We start from the raw sequence: 13,845 nt of genomic DNA, 5'->3' as shown, positions 1-13,845 counted from the left end.
ATATGCTTTTACAACAGAAGACCAGCATCGTTGTGAGTTAGACTAGAATGCAGAAATGACCTGTATGATTTTTTTTTAGTGGTGGAAACTGAGATCTTAGATTATGCAGGTACTGTGGTCTAATTGTTGTACTTCTTTGTGTCAAATGAGCTGAGCCGTGCATTTCAAACATGGATAGTCAATGCAGGTACTAAATGCTAGCTCTTCTCTATTGGGATAGCATTTCTTTCTCTCCTTACCCTGTCTTTAAAACTGACTCCTCCTTCAGGTTTGCTTTTTCCATGGAGCCGTAGTTGTTATTCCTTCATAGGAAAATACTGTGCTAGTGTGACAGGCAATATTATCAAGTGTTGAGCAGGTTGTTTAACATGAAAAAGCAATTTGAAAATAATTCTTTCTGTGATCTTTTATGGTAGCTAGCACTTTATGTACACAAATGCAGTATATTCTTAATCTTTTTGGTGCTTTTGTGGTGAATTTTATTTAGAAATTCATGATCTCTAAAAAGGAAACAGGCATATAAAAAAATTATTCCACAGTTTGAGTCATTTTGGACTGGGAATAGAAAATATGCACTCTAACGCCTTTTCATAAGATTCCATCCAAAGAAACTCCAACCCAAACCCCCTCCAAAAAAAGCTGTTACTTTGATAGTGTTTGGACTGGAGCTGGAAAGTTTACAGCAAGAACCTTATTACTTGCCAGAGAGCTTCATGTTCTGTTCTTTCTCTGCTGCTTGTAAAAGAAAAAGTAATAGGAACTGATTTTCAGTCATTGATAACCACATTCTTGTTGGAGTGTATCATAGTACGTGGCTGTGAATTGGTACAGATTTTATCCCCAAAATGCACTATTTGTCACTGCAGAGGTACATTAGATCATTTGGACAGTTGTGTTAACACAATGTTGTTGTCTATGCTTTACAGATGAACAGAATTTGTACTATTTTTTCCCAGTCACAGTTTTTGTGGGTGGCTTTCAGTCTTTCTTTTTAATATGTGGAAGTTAGTTTCTGCTAGTCTCCAATGCTGCACAACAGCCCAGTTGTTACCTTTGTACTTTAGTGAATGTCTTTTGGCGTGAGTAATGTGGTACAACTAATTTCAGAATGCTAAAATGTCTATTATCACATCTGCGGGAACATTTCCAGCCTTATTCACATAGGAAAAAAGTGTGTTATTCTAGATTTAAATATAAAAACATTTCTCATGTTTTATTGTCACTTTAACAAAAAGTGCAGAAAATTGGATTAGAGTTGTTTTAGATTACTGGTCATACTTGTGGTCTCGCTAGACTCTAAGTAGCCCTAAACAGAGCAGATTTTTTTCCCTTCCGCTGGCGGTTGCCCAGGAAGCCATCATTGACATGGGACATACTTATGCAAATACACGTATGCATTGTGCATATTTAGCACACAAAACCTGGTGGATTTTTCATTTGATTTTGTTCACAAAATAATCATTGCCTTCTAAATGATAGATGATACATTTCATTAGAGATAAGTAGATACATGGAAGGCCTAAAGTTGTTTTGAGAAAGGAAGGTCTTATTTGCATGTTAATGTGTCATGTATACTTGAGTTGACACACATTTCTTATAATAACACCTCAAAACTTTGCTAGATTGAACTATTTAGGTTGAAATTTTCTATTAATTCGGTCTACTTTGGGTTGATTTGTTTGGAGACTGGGCGGGGGGGATCTTTCTGAGAATGATGCTAGAGAAAATGCATTCTTTTGCCTGCAGTGAAAACATCACGTGACCATTGTGTTGATTAACCTGAAGTATCTCCATCCTTTGAATCAGAGATTCCGTTTGGAAAATCTTGCCCTGCTATCATGTCTATGCATCTCTGCTGAAATATGATAGAGTTACTGGAGTTTGACTGCAGAACCGATGAGAGCTTGCACATGTGCCGAGGAGCTGCTGCTGGCCTCCGGCGCCAGGTCTGAGCAGGACTTTCCCCATTGCTGCTCTTCCCACGCTACTGCCGAGCACCGGCACGGGAATAATAGGGGAGGCTCAGCCCTGAATTTGCTTTCTGCTGGCGCTTAATCAGCGAGGAGGAGGAGAAGTGTGCCTAGGCAGAACACAGAAGGGCGAAGCAGCAGAGGAGAGCAGAGCAATTGCTTACAGAACTGCATGCTTTTTTTCCTGTCTCCTTCAGGTTTCAGAATGGGCAGATCTGTAGGAATAACACATCCCTTTGTAATAAATGAAGCTGTTCTTTTACCATTCCTCAGTGCTTGGAAAAGTTGGAAAGCTTACAATAAATGAAGGATTACCTGAGAAAGCAAAACGTTAGCCTGAAGAATTACATTTTAACCTGGGCTGTGTTGGCTAGATAATAAATAATTATCATGCTTGCCACCTAGCTCCATCCTCTTGTCCTCCCAAATCTGATTTTGTCCTTAATCAACATCGGCATACGAGGAAAAAACGATAAATGCATACTTTGCCCTAAACCAGCATATCATTAGAAAGAAGTTCATCACCATAAGGTGATGCCAGAAATGTAATTTTTAGATAGTACTTGTTCTGCCAAAATTAATGTGTGCTCTGGAAAGAGGCTGTTCTGTTCTCCTTTTCCTTAGTTTAAATGCTATAAAATGGGGATGATAAAAGCTCACCTCACAAGGAGGTGAAGATAAATAGTGTTTGAGATGTTCTCAGAGACTACATTCACCAGAACTGTAGAAAATGTGTATGAAGTATTTAAAAATGCTGTGTTCTCTATTTGGTATATAAAGACTGAATGAGAAAGGTTTAAAAAAAGAGAGTAGCTCCACAGTCAGTTCACTGAAGGAGAAAATTTTACTGAAAAAATAGAATATGATCACAGAACTGAAGATTATATAATATTGTGAGCTAGAGTGAAATCTCATTAGATGCCTGGTTTTATAAACCTCATAATTTTTTAAGTGGATATGAATCTACTGTATTAATACCATCAACAGACTTATTGTCAGAAAGAGAAACATCTGTATCCTGGTATTAGGCTTGGGGATCTCCAAGTCAGAAAGAAGCAAGGCAGAAAGAGGATTATAAAAAAGACAATTAAAGGATTTTGCTGTCATTGATGAGAGAAGCTAGAAAATATATTTGAAATTCAAACCACGTGTTATAATGCGTATATGGATTGCCGTTTGCTGCAGAAGCGACCCAGGCTGCCAGAGTTTCACTTTTAAGAAAACCATTGTGTTTCTGTTGATTTTTAAAAATTATTGTCTCCATACTGTGTTAGTATGCACAGGCAGGCTGGGTCACAGCACGTCGGCGATGGGCATCAAGACATCTGTGGTATTCTCGTACTTCTCAGTAACATCTGTAAAGCATCTCCTGATGCCTTTGTCACAAATGTGCTCTATGAAAGTAAGATGTATCATCATTAAGTGGTTAAAGTTCATATTTGCTTAGTTACAAAATGTTTAGCTTTCCTGACTAGTAATACCTGGAATTTAATAATCTTAAATGAAAATGTCATCTGCAAATCTTCTTAGTAGGCAGTAACGGACACATGTAGGAAGCCCTGCTATTGTTAACCCCCAGCTATAGATTTTAAAACCTAGAACAAGGTATAACTTGTTCATTGTTGTTGTTTTCTAATTTCTAAGGAATCTGTTCTCTAGTATTTTTAGTGTTTGATCAGTGGAGAGTTTGTTCACAGAAGCTTACACTGCGCCTTCTCCATGCTACCAAAGGACTATTACTAGGGAAAAAAGGATGGAGAATTCAGGTAAACAGTTCAGTTTATGTTATAACGTTTGTGAGTCTTATAAAGGGGAGGGAAAGCGAGCCCATAAACCTGCTGTAGGTTGATGAGTCTTGTGGCTAGTGTGGCCTCTTTCTTACCTGGCCTCCCGAACCGTGGGCTGTTCCCTCTACTTGGAGGGATCACAGTGAAAGAAGAGCTTACCTTGGCCTTGTGCTTTTCGTTTTCAGTTTGTGCTTTCTTTAGAGATGGAATATTGCAGTCATTATAATATCAATGATGTTAAGAGAGAGAATTTTCCAGGCATGTTTCGTGCTGATATTAAATTTGCCACAGAGGCTAGTCATTGTGATTATGTGGTTAAAACTCCTGTAGGTTGCATGGAAAAGATACTTCTGATTTAAGTATATTTAAACCACCATAAAGATGCAGAATATTTTATAATGATGTATCAAGGAGGGAGGGGAGGAGGCGGATGTGTATAAAAGAAAGGACTTACAGTAATACAATTTTTAAAAAAAAAATATATAAAATATTAAAAAAAGCTTCAAAAATAGAGGAAGACAGTACTGTATCCCTCAGCTTAGGTTTGGAGTCTGGAGTATCTGGTAGTGTAGAATTACAAACAAAATTAAGTAAAACATTTTGTAGAACAGGATCTTTAACCATGGGAAAACAATAGTATTGAAATAGGTGAAATACAAAGAAGGATTAAAATGATTACAGTTATTTATTGGATAAGGAAGATGAGTAAAAAGGGTAAATGTTAAAAATCTGTATGACAAGTGGATAAAAAAATGAGATTGTAATCATCTGTTCTCCCTGTCATTATAATGAATGAATGCGTAAACAATTGAGAAAAATTAAGTGTGCATCAGAGTTTGTTAAAAACAGTGACCTCTTCATATACCACAGATTGGAGCTAAATTGTGGTACTCATGCTAGCAAAAATCATTATAGCTATGAACATAGCAAAAATTTGAGAAAGGATGGAGTGTCTTTAATAAATGTATTCTTATTATCCTTACTTCTTGTAGCTGATTATAGTAGCAAAGAATGTAAGTGATATTTACCCTTTTGATTTTAGACTTAGCCCTGTTTTGAACTGTTGGTCTCGTGTTGAAGGCAAATTTATCATATCTGTGCATTACTGGTTTCAGATATCTTTGTCTGAGGCATCTTGTGGTGATCACAGCTGGATTAGATTAATCTTCAGAAGGGCAGTTCCTGCAATTTGTAATTACCCAGTTGAGACCTCTGCCTAGAGGTTAGGTGAAAATAACCTTTGCTTATACAGTGATGCTTTCTAGTCTTAGCTGAGATAATGAGTAGAGTTGTACATCATTGAATTAAACACACTTTTAGTAAGCATTTATATACTAAATGACTTAAGTATTAAGTTTCTGTAAAATGAAATATGCTCAAAAGATAGAAGTAGTAATGTATTAATTAAAAGGAAAACATCTCTTCTACTCTATTGAGAGACTAATCACAGCATGTAGATGATGGGCAGTGATGATCCAGTACATAACTTTATATTACACTTCTAAGCTAGTATGCTACTAGTCTATTTTTGTATGAGAGATTACATACAACTTAAGGGAGCAGCTGGTATTAACTGCTTTTCTTTAATGAAAATGGTCTACTGATTTCTGCAGGTGGGGATGAAGGGACTAGGGATGGAGGCTAGTGAGCTCTGTTGCATATGAAAAAGTAAAAAACCTTGTGACTCTTTTGTGTGTGTGTGTGTTGTGTTCTTTGAGAGAAAGAGGTTATTTATCTCTTTTCACTTAGTGTCACCAGTGATGTAGTAGATGCCACAAGAACCTGAAAGAAAACACCCTTAAGTTTTGAATGTGCAAGAATGGATTCTGCCTGCACATTTCAGTCCTACTTTGCAAGTGAAGTTTCAGTAAAATGCAGTTACTCTCAACTCCTAGAGAGCCCTGGAGGTAGAGTATGCTGTGTAACACTGTAAGAAGCCATCCATCTGCCTTGACCACTAGTGTGAGAAGCACATTTTAGCTCATGGACCCGACTTCTCTCTGTGAAGACAGAGCGGTACGATTTGAATTCCCAGGGTATGGCAAGCAACAGGTACTGCTGCCCTCCTTTGCTTTTCTTCTAGGAGGTCTTCATTTGCTTGCTCTAATCACTTAAAAAGCTGTAAGGAAGATACTTCTTGAAGGAGACACTAAGTCTTAACCCCAGGCCAGTCTGTGTCCGTGTTTCCTTGCTCCAGCTCATAGGTGCTGTAGTTTCTGGCAGTGGGGGCGAGGAAGGCTGCGTTGTTCTTGGTGACCTTTCTGTCGTTGGGATCCCGTGCAGAGTATTCTTCCAGTATGAGTGGATATCAAATAAGTTAGGTATTTTCTCATTGTTCGTGAGACTATGGTAATAGTAGGGTTCTTTTGGCTATGAATTATTGGATAAATGATTTCTGTGCATCCAGAACCATATTTATCCTCTATATGAGTTTACAAGGGTGGTCTACTAATGCCATTAATACCTTAATGCACAGTACTGGCTGAGCAAATAAGAGAATATTGTAGTAGTGAAAGCAGTTCATATGGTATTCAAGAGATGTGGACCGTTTCATTTTAGGGAAACAAGGCATGTAGGAGAATAAGATATAGATCAAGAAGAGGTCTAGAGAACATAACTATAATGTTTCTATCCCCTTTTCCTCAGATTTTACAGTAAATTAAGGGCTATGAAGATATCAGGAAGTATAGTATATGTAGATACATTTTTATATATTTAGATATATATGTATGAAAAATGCTTTCACATATGTGTGTATACAGATGTGAAAAACATCTCCAAAATATGTTCTTATGCTATTATCCTTGGGTATCCAAGGACCAGTTACTCTGCTGTTGTATGCTCTCTTACAGAACAATCTCAAATAATATTTTGCAAGAGCAAACACTGAAAATTAATAAATAACGCTAATTTAGAGTCTACCAGAGAAAAACAAATGTTTTTGCTCAAGAGGGAAATCTCTAGAATATTTTATGTCTATCATCAGGATGCTTGAGTTTTTCTGTTGCAAGACTGTAAGGGGATTTCTGAAAAGCAGTATTGAAAATCCTTTCCCAGAGGCTCAGAGGCTGATTCCATTTGTGTTCTTGAGTTGATCTGATCCACTTCTCAATTTTTGTTAAATTTGGTCAGTTTTCAAATCTTTTTTTTCCATGTTTCTGGAAGATGCCAAGTTCCCAGATAACAAAACTCAAATGGATGAATGCATTCTGTGGATACTATATTTTCCTTCCACTTTCAGTGCCTTTACCATTTTCCTCAGAAAAATGAAGTAAGAATTTCTCTGAAGATTGCTCTTTGCATCAGATGTTATAGTCAGATTTTGACGTCAATACAGGATGCTAATCAGAGTCAAATCATCTGGGCTTGTAATGGCTGTTAAAATCCACAGAATATCATTAAAATGTTTTACCGTGTATGTAAAACAGCTTAATTAAGCTAATACATTCATAATTGGTGTGTATTTGTAGACATTTATGCCACCAGCAAACAAGAAAACTTAAAAACGTCACTTTCATGATGAGTTTGGTGATTTTAACATGTAACTAATGTCAACATGCACTGTACCTGTGTAGGTCAGAAAGTGTGGGGCTTGTAGGCTGCTGTTCACTCACTTTATTTTAAAATTCATTTTATATTTTAGGTTCATTTTGACATTTTATGTGTCTAAGGTTAGTTTGCTAATATGGCTAAAACAAAACTCTAATCAATCGAGCTATTTTTGTTAAATGTCTTCTACTGAAATTGCACATGATTAAAATTTACATTTTCTTTAAAAGTAACTTTGTTTCATTTAAGTGCCATGCTAGAGCTCTCATTTAAAAAAAAGGCAAAAAATCTCTAGACTGAAGTGCACTTGAGAAGCTCATTTTTAGGACTGTTCAGTTCATTGCCTTTGACTAAAGCACAAAATTTCTGATTGCTAGAATAAATATTGAAAGGCACATTAAAATATAGTCCTAACTAGGAGGGTTTGGGTTAATTTGGTGTTGATGAAGGAGAGCTGACTTTTTTTAATGTCAGCCTTTTTATAGTCTTTTTAAACATTGCCTCTAAATGCTTCATCTCTTTAGAAGCATCCAGTCAGCGATACTCCTTTACCTGACGATGTTGGCCACTCTCTTGCTGCTGGCCTGTTTACTGGTTAACCTTGGGGTGAAAGAGAGCATGTCTCGTCTCTCTCGCCGTGCTCAGTGCTGCTGCCTAGCTGTTGCTAGATGAAGACCTAGCTCAGTCTTCCAGAAGAAATCAGTCACCATTTAATTGATGAGCTCTAGGAATATATGTTAAGCAGGGCCCAGTTTACTTTCTGTAGATGTGTGCATACATCCCAGATCCAAAAAAGACTTTAACTGCTAGGTGTGGGACTGGAGAGGGCTGATACAGATAGATGAAACAGATAGAATTAATACTGGATGATCTTTCCTGGGTAATCTGTGAAAAACTGTAATATTTTAGGGGGAAAAAAAATAATCCTGATAACATCTTTAGTAATAGAAGACACTTAAGCAAGTTTTTTTGTTTAGTATATGAACTTCCACTGTATAGCTTCATTCTGATAAATATATAAAGAGGAGAAAATATAAATTGCTTTTGGACAAAATAAAACTACCATTTTAGAAACACAGACTGCAGATCTAGTTTCCCGGCAAATTCAGAAATTAATTAAATAATTGGCAGTTATACTGCCAGTGACTTCAGTCTGTCTTTGTTCTTCATTTCTAGCCCAGTGTAACAAAGCTAAAATCACTTTGCTTTTCAAAAGCTTTGAAAGCCTTAGAGACCAATGAATATTTTCCGATATTTTTTTACCATCCTGTTCATTACTGTAGGAAACAAATACATAAGCAGAAATCAGCCAGCAAGTCTATACTTTCTGAGAACCCTGGGGAACTCCGTGTGCTTTAACAATGTATGAGACTTTGTCCACTGAGTCGTTATTAACTACTAAAGGTCACATGTTTTGACATTGTTCCTGAAAGTTTTGCCTTTCAAACCAGTAACTTCCTGATTTTGGTGTCGATGCACACTTTGTTCTTGAGTACGGTGAAAAAAGGTAGAAAACAATTATGATGATTATGAGATCTGTCTTGATTTCCATAGCAGGTATCAAACTACCAACCTCACCAAATGTAAAAGTGCAAAACTGGTGACAACATCGCTGATAGATTTGCATTCTTTCAGGTGATCCTGATCTGTAAACTACGTTTTCCCAAATAAGTGTTTATTTTCTATGAAATAGGAAACTATATGAAAATTAGAATGAAAAATGCTATCTCTGTGGAAGACTCGTGTATGACAAAATTAGCTTCATAACAAAAAAATTCCTCTTTTTGAGTAACCAAATGCTCAACTTCCAAGCTCATGCTCTGGTCCAACAAATAAAAGTTAGATACATAATAAAGCAGGTCATGCCCTTAGCACTTGTCATGAGCTTTATGTTAATCACATACCTAAATGATTAATTATTTAGGGGAGGACCAGTAACCTAAAATTTAGAGACTTTTCCTACCTTTGTTTTGTGTATTTCATCCGTTTTAACTATATTTGGTATGGTTTAGTTAAATCTCGCTAGAACTATGCACCAGGGAGCTATGTGTGTAATTTGTTACAAAGGCTTGGCATACAGCAGTTAAGAGAAATGAAATAGGTCTGTTATTTTCAAACTTAAATTAAATCCCCTAGCTGTTAATTTTTAATTATTTTTTTATTAATTGCCCTTCTAGGAACAAACTTCACCCTGGCAGAACTAGGAATCTGTGAGCCTTCTCCCCATCGAAGTGGCTACTGCTCAGACATAGGAATACTCCATCAAGGCTATTCCTTGAGCACCGGCTCTGATGCTGACTCAGACACGGAGGGAGGAATGTCTCCGGAGCATGCCATCAGGCTGTGGGGAAGAGGGATCAAATCCAGGCGAAGTTCCGGTCTGTCAAGTCGTGAAAACTCAGCGCTCACGCTTACCGACTCCGACAATGAAAATAAGTCAGATGAGGAAAATGGTAGGCCTTTTTGTTCAGTATATTCTTAATGCACATGTATGAGAACGTGATCATATTTAAAAATACATGAGTATTCTTTGAAAGGTGAATTTTTTGCTTTTCTTTCTCAGTTTGACTAAAGCTGCTTTTTAGTGTTTGGGGGTTTTTAACATCAATATCAGGAAACTCTATTGTATGTATATTATGTAATTTATATTGTGTTTTATCTTACAATTTACTTTCTATGCAATAATCTTTCGCAGAAGCTTGTGCTCAGGGTACATTGCATTAAACTGAATGATGAGAAGTAGAAAGAAATTTCTTAAGAGAAATAGTTTCTCATATGTGATTTTTATACATAGCTTGACGTAATATTAATAATTTACAATATGCTAGAAGATGTAACAATAGTGCTAATTTCTAACAATCAGATTTAATCTTGTGTGTGTTTTCATGTTTTTGAAATTGTAAAAAAAATAAATAATAATTTGCTGTTTGCTTATTGGTAAGTATCAGGGGGCTTTCAGAAAGCAGACCTGTGCACCAAACTGAGGCAAAGCACTTCTGGTTAATATAGTTTATTAAGTTCATAGAAATGAGACTTTAGACAGTCATTCGGGACAAAACACCTAGACATCAGTTGATTCTCAGAGTAAACTTCATTAACCCAGCTGTCCTTTCAAATGCATATAACCTGGACTCATGTTGTTCATACATATCAGCTACAAATTTTTACCTGGGGAATTTTCTGTGCTCACATATTTTTAAATTAAACTAAAAAGGAAAAATAGTAAAAATGGATTTGCAGGAATTTCCCCTCCATCCTGTAGGGTGATGAAGGTGCAAACTCAGCTTAGTTGAAATCTGAGCTAAAGGGTTTGATGCTTGCCATTCTGAGAAGGTGAAGAGGAATCTCCCTAACATTATACCCTCAGAGCAACTAGTTGGGCAGCTGGTACCAGGTAATGAAACCAGCTCTCTGCTACACATATTACTTGTGATAAAATTTAATTTGTTACGCGTTGGGTGCCTCTCAGGAGGATTTTTTTCAGTTGTTTATTTTTGGCTCCTCCCCACGCTTGCTGACAGTTGTCTCAGTTTCAGCAAAGCCACTGTGCCAGGCACCAGAAACACAAGCAACTGCTTGTCAAAGCAAACAAGGCAAAACTGCATTACAGTTTTTATATTGATAGAAAAAAGTTCAGAAAAGTGCAATTGATTTTTGTTTGTAACAGCACTCTTTTTTTGTTGATTTAAATTGCATCTTGAAGTAATATTTCCTCTTCATAGTCATAGCAGGATAAATTTCTTCATCAAAACCAAAGAGGAAACTAATAGTGCATACAAGGAAGTCAGCATTTTAAAAAGAATCAGTGACTGATTAATTGATTTTTCCTTTTCTTTTTTTTCCCCCAATAATACCATTCACAGAAAATACGACAACTTCCATTGACTTTAGTATAGTTTTGATTAGGTTACTGTGCATAATTTAAAATTAAAAACTTGACTAATGAAATTCTGGCATTATGGAAAGATTGGGATTCATTTCTGTAGCATGAATTCACTTCTCTGAAGGTGTTTGTCTCCCTTTCAGTGGAAGCACTGTGCCACACCTTTTGTCTGAGAAAATTTAATCACAGGCCCTACTTTTATACATACCGTCGCAGACATTGATAACAGAATGCGTCTGTTTGCTTGCATTTCATTTTCCTCCTTATAATAAGTGAATCATTAAGTTATTGGAAATACAGTACAGTGAATCGGTTTTGAATAGGCAATTTTTCTAACAATGATGTTAATAAGAGAAGGAAGGACGTGATCAACCAGCCCTCAAGAAACAAACCAGTATGTGGAATTCATTTTTACTTGGAAAAGTTGTTGTGATAAAGGTTTCTGTGTGTTTGGTTGTTTAAGAAAAAACCCAAACAATGCAAGTGTGAAGCAACTATTATATACACAGAGGTGTTAACTTCAGTAAACTTTTTAGTCTTACTCTCTCACAAATCCTGGTTAGCTCAAAAATCAATGCTTCTTCACATCACTGATTTTATGAAGTTTGGGGATGCATTATCATATAGATTGACAGTTGCCCCACTGGTTCAGCACCACAGTGTGGACACTTACAAAACCATCATTAATTTCTCACGCTTGTGCCCAGCGGTGGTTTCCTACATAATAAACACTATGTCCTTCAGAAGCAGATCAATAACCTGCTAGGTATTCGTCCTGAAGAGGAAGTAACAAGAATCTATACTTCAAGAGAAATTCACTCTCTGATACGGTTGCAGATTTGCAGGATACTAGCATAAAACAAGACATGTCTTGGTATGAGCTTTTATCCATTTATGCCTAGCAATATTAGAGGGAACTCATGATGCATAGAACACTGTATTTATTTAAAGTACCATTGAAGCATTTCCCTGATACAGTTCAGCTGTTGTGTTACAAAACAGTAGTTCACCTCCAAAAGATGATTATCTTTTTAATACTGAGATGCTATCACAATTTATATCATTGCATTTAAACAATAAACCAAAAATCACAACAAACCGTACCTCTCACTTTTCTTGTGATATTAAATGTATTTTGTCATTTTTAGTACATCTCTAAGTAGCATGGAGGAGGCTTAATTTCTAAAAATTGCTCTAACAATATGATTTTGTTCCCATTCCAATCCATTCACAAAGCTTATGACCATTTTCTGCACTTCTAGATTTAGTATGATTTAATTTTATCATAAATTAGAATTCTGTGAACCTTGAAATATTAGCAGGTTTGAAATACTTATAGAGAAATTGAAATAATGGAAACTCATTTAAATTCAATGTTTTACTTAGTATACTAAGATTCTTCCTAACAAAACACTTTATTGATGATCCAGTTTAAAAAGCAACACTTTTATTTTCACAAATCTGATTAGACTCTAAATTCTTATCATGTCTCGCAGCTTTTACTACTGTCTCGATCTGGCCATCTCTTCTTTAGATATGGCAACGCGAATAGCAAATGTGTCACCAAATTGTTATTCAGCATGATGTATTGAGTTGTGAGATTTAAGTAAATGAATCTTTTTGTGATACGTACAAATGTAAAAAAGTCAACTAGAAATATAGCTCACATTTGATGTCATGTGCCAGCTTTGTAGAGAGAATTATTTGCGAGGACCCACAGATACAGCATATAGAGGATATACCAGAGTTCATGAATGGTGTCTTGTTTTTGTTTTTTTTCTTTCCTTTTATTAAATCCTGTAACTTTTCGTTCCAAAACACCATGGAAAACTTTTCAAGAGTACCATTTGTCATCAGTTGTCATGTGTTCTTTCCTAAGCCCACAATATTCCTATCTCCAGAGTAAAACTTAGGTGCTGATTATGTTTTGATAGTGACCTTGAAACAAGTACTCTTCCAGGGCTATTTTTTTTTCTTTTTTTTTTTTTCCCCCTCAAAGTAGGTTGTTGGGGTTTTTTTCAGTTGAGTTGAAAATTATGTTATTCTCAAAAATATAAAACCTGTTGTAAAAGAAAGTAACTTTCAATTTAAAAATCCATGAAAACAGAACCGTCATAATTAAGGAGGATTGATGTACAGAATGCTTTTGCAGCAGATTTGCAATCTTGTCTTTTCCTGGCTTCAGTGTTATTGAATGACCAGTTACAGGCTGCTGGGGAGGCGATTAAATTCAACTGACATTACTCAGATGAGAGTGAAAAGCTGAACCAAACCAGTAGTACAGAAAAAAAGAACTTAATTCTAGGTATAAGAAAGGGGAACGGAAAAGTAGCATGTAAATTCAGAGCAGATCTCGGTAATATTTCAGAGTGCTGAAATGGACTAATAGACCCAAAAAGAATTCACGAGGAGGGCTTTCATTTGGATGTGAATTTAGATCATGTTACTTCTCCTGTTATAAAAGAGAAAACATCTGGAATGGTGTGGCTCTTTTTTTTTTTTTTTTTTTGGTAGAAGGTTGTTACCTTGACACTTTTTGTATTAGTACCATTATTGTATATAATGGATAATATCACTGGTAGTATATAACATGTTTATCATGAGATTTCCACTCTGATATTGCAATATCAAACACTTCAGATGTTTCTGTTTTACA

At 36.0% G+C, this 13,845-nt stretch overlaps 1 protein-coding gene across 6 annotated transcripts in view; it reads left to right on the top strand.

Moving 5' to 3' along the window:
- Positions 1–13,845, top strand: part of TENM2 (teneurin transmembrane protein 2) — a 619,020-nt gene that overhangs the window by 121,367 nt on the left and 483,808 nt on the right. For all 6 annotated transcript variants that reach the window (XM_075766468.1, XM_075766467.1, XM_075766466.1 and 3 more), the window contains exon 3: positions 9,484–9,759. In XM_075766468.1, the coding sequence (XP_075622583.1) occupies positions 9,484–9,759 (276 nt within the window). The remainder of the gene's footprint in view (positions 1–9,483; positions 9,760–13,845) is intronic.

This window comes from Balearica regulorum, chromosome 14 (genome assembly GCF_011004875.1).
Source record: "Balearica regulorum gibbericeps isolate bBalReg1 chromosome 14, bBalReg1.pri, whole genome shotgun sequence".
Taxonomy (NCBI): Eukaryota; Metazoa; Chordata; class Aves; order Gruiformes; family Gruidae; genus Balearica; species Balearica regulorum.
This window is presented reverse-complemented; position numbering and strand designations above follow the sequence as displayed.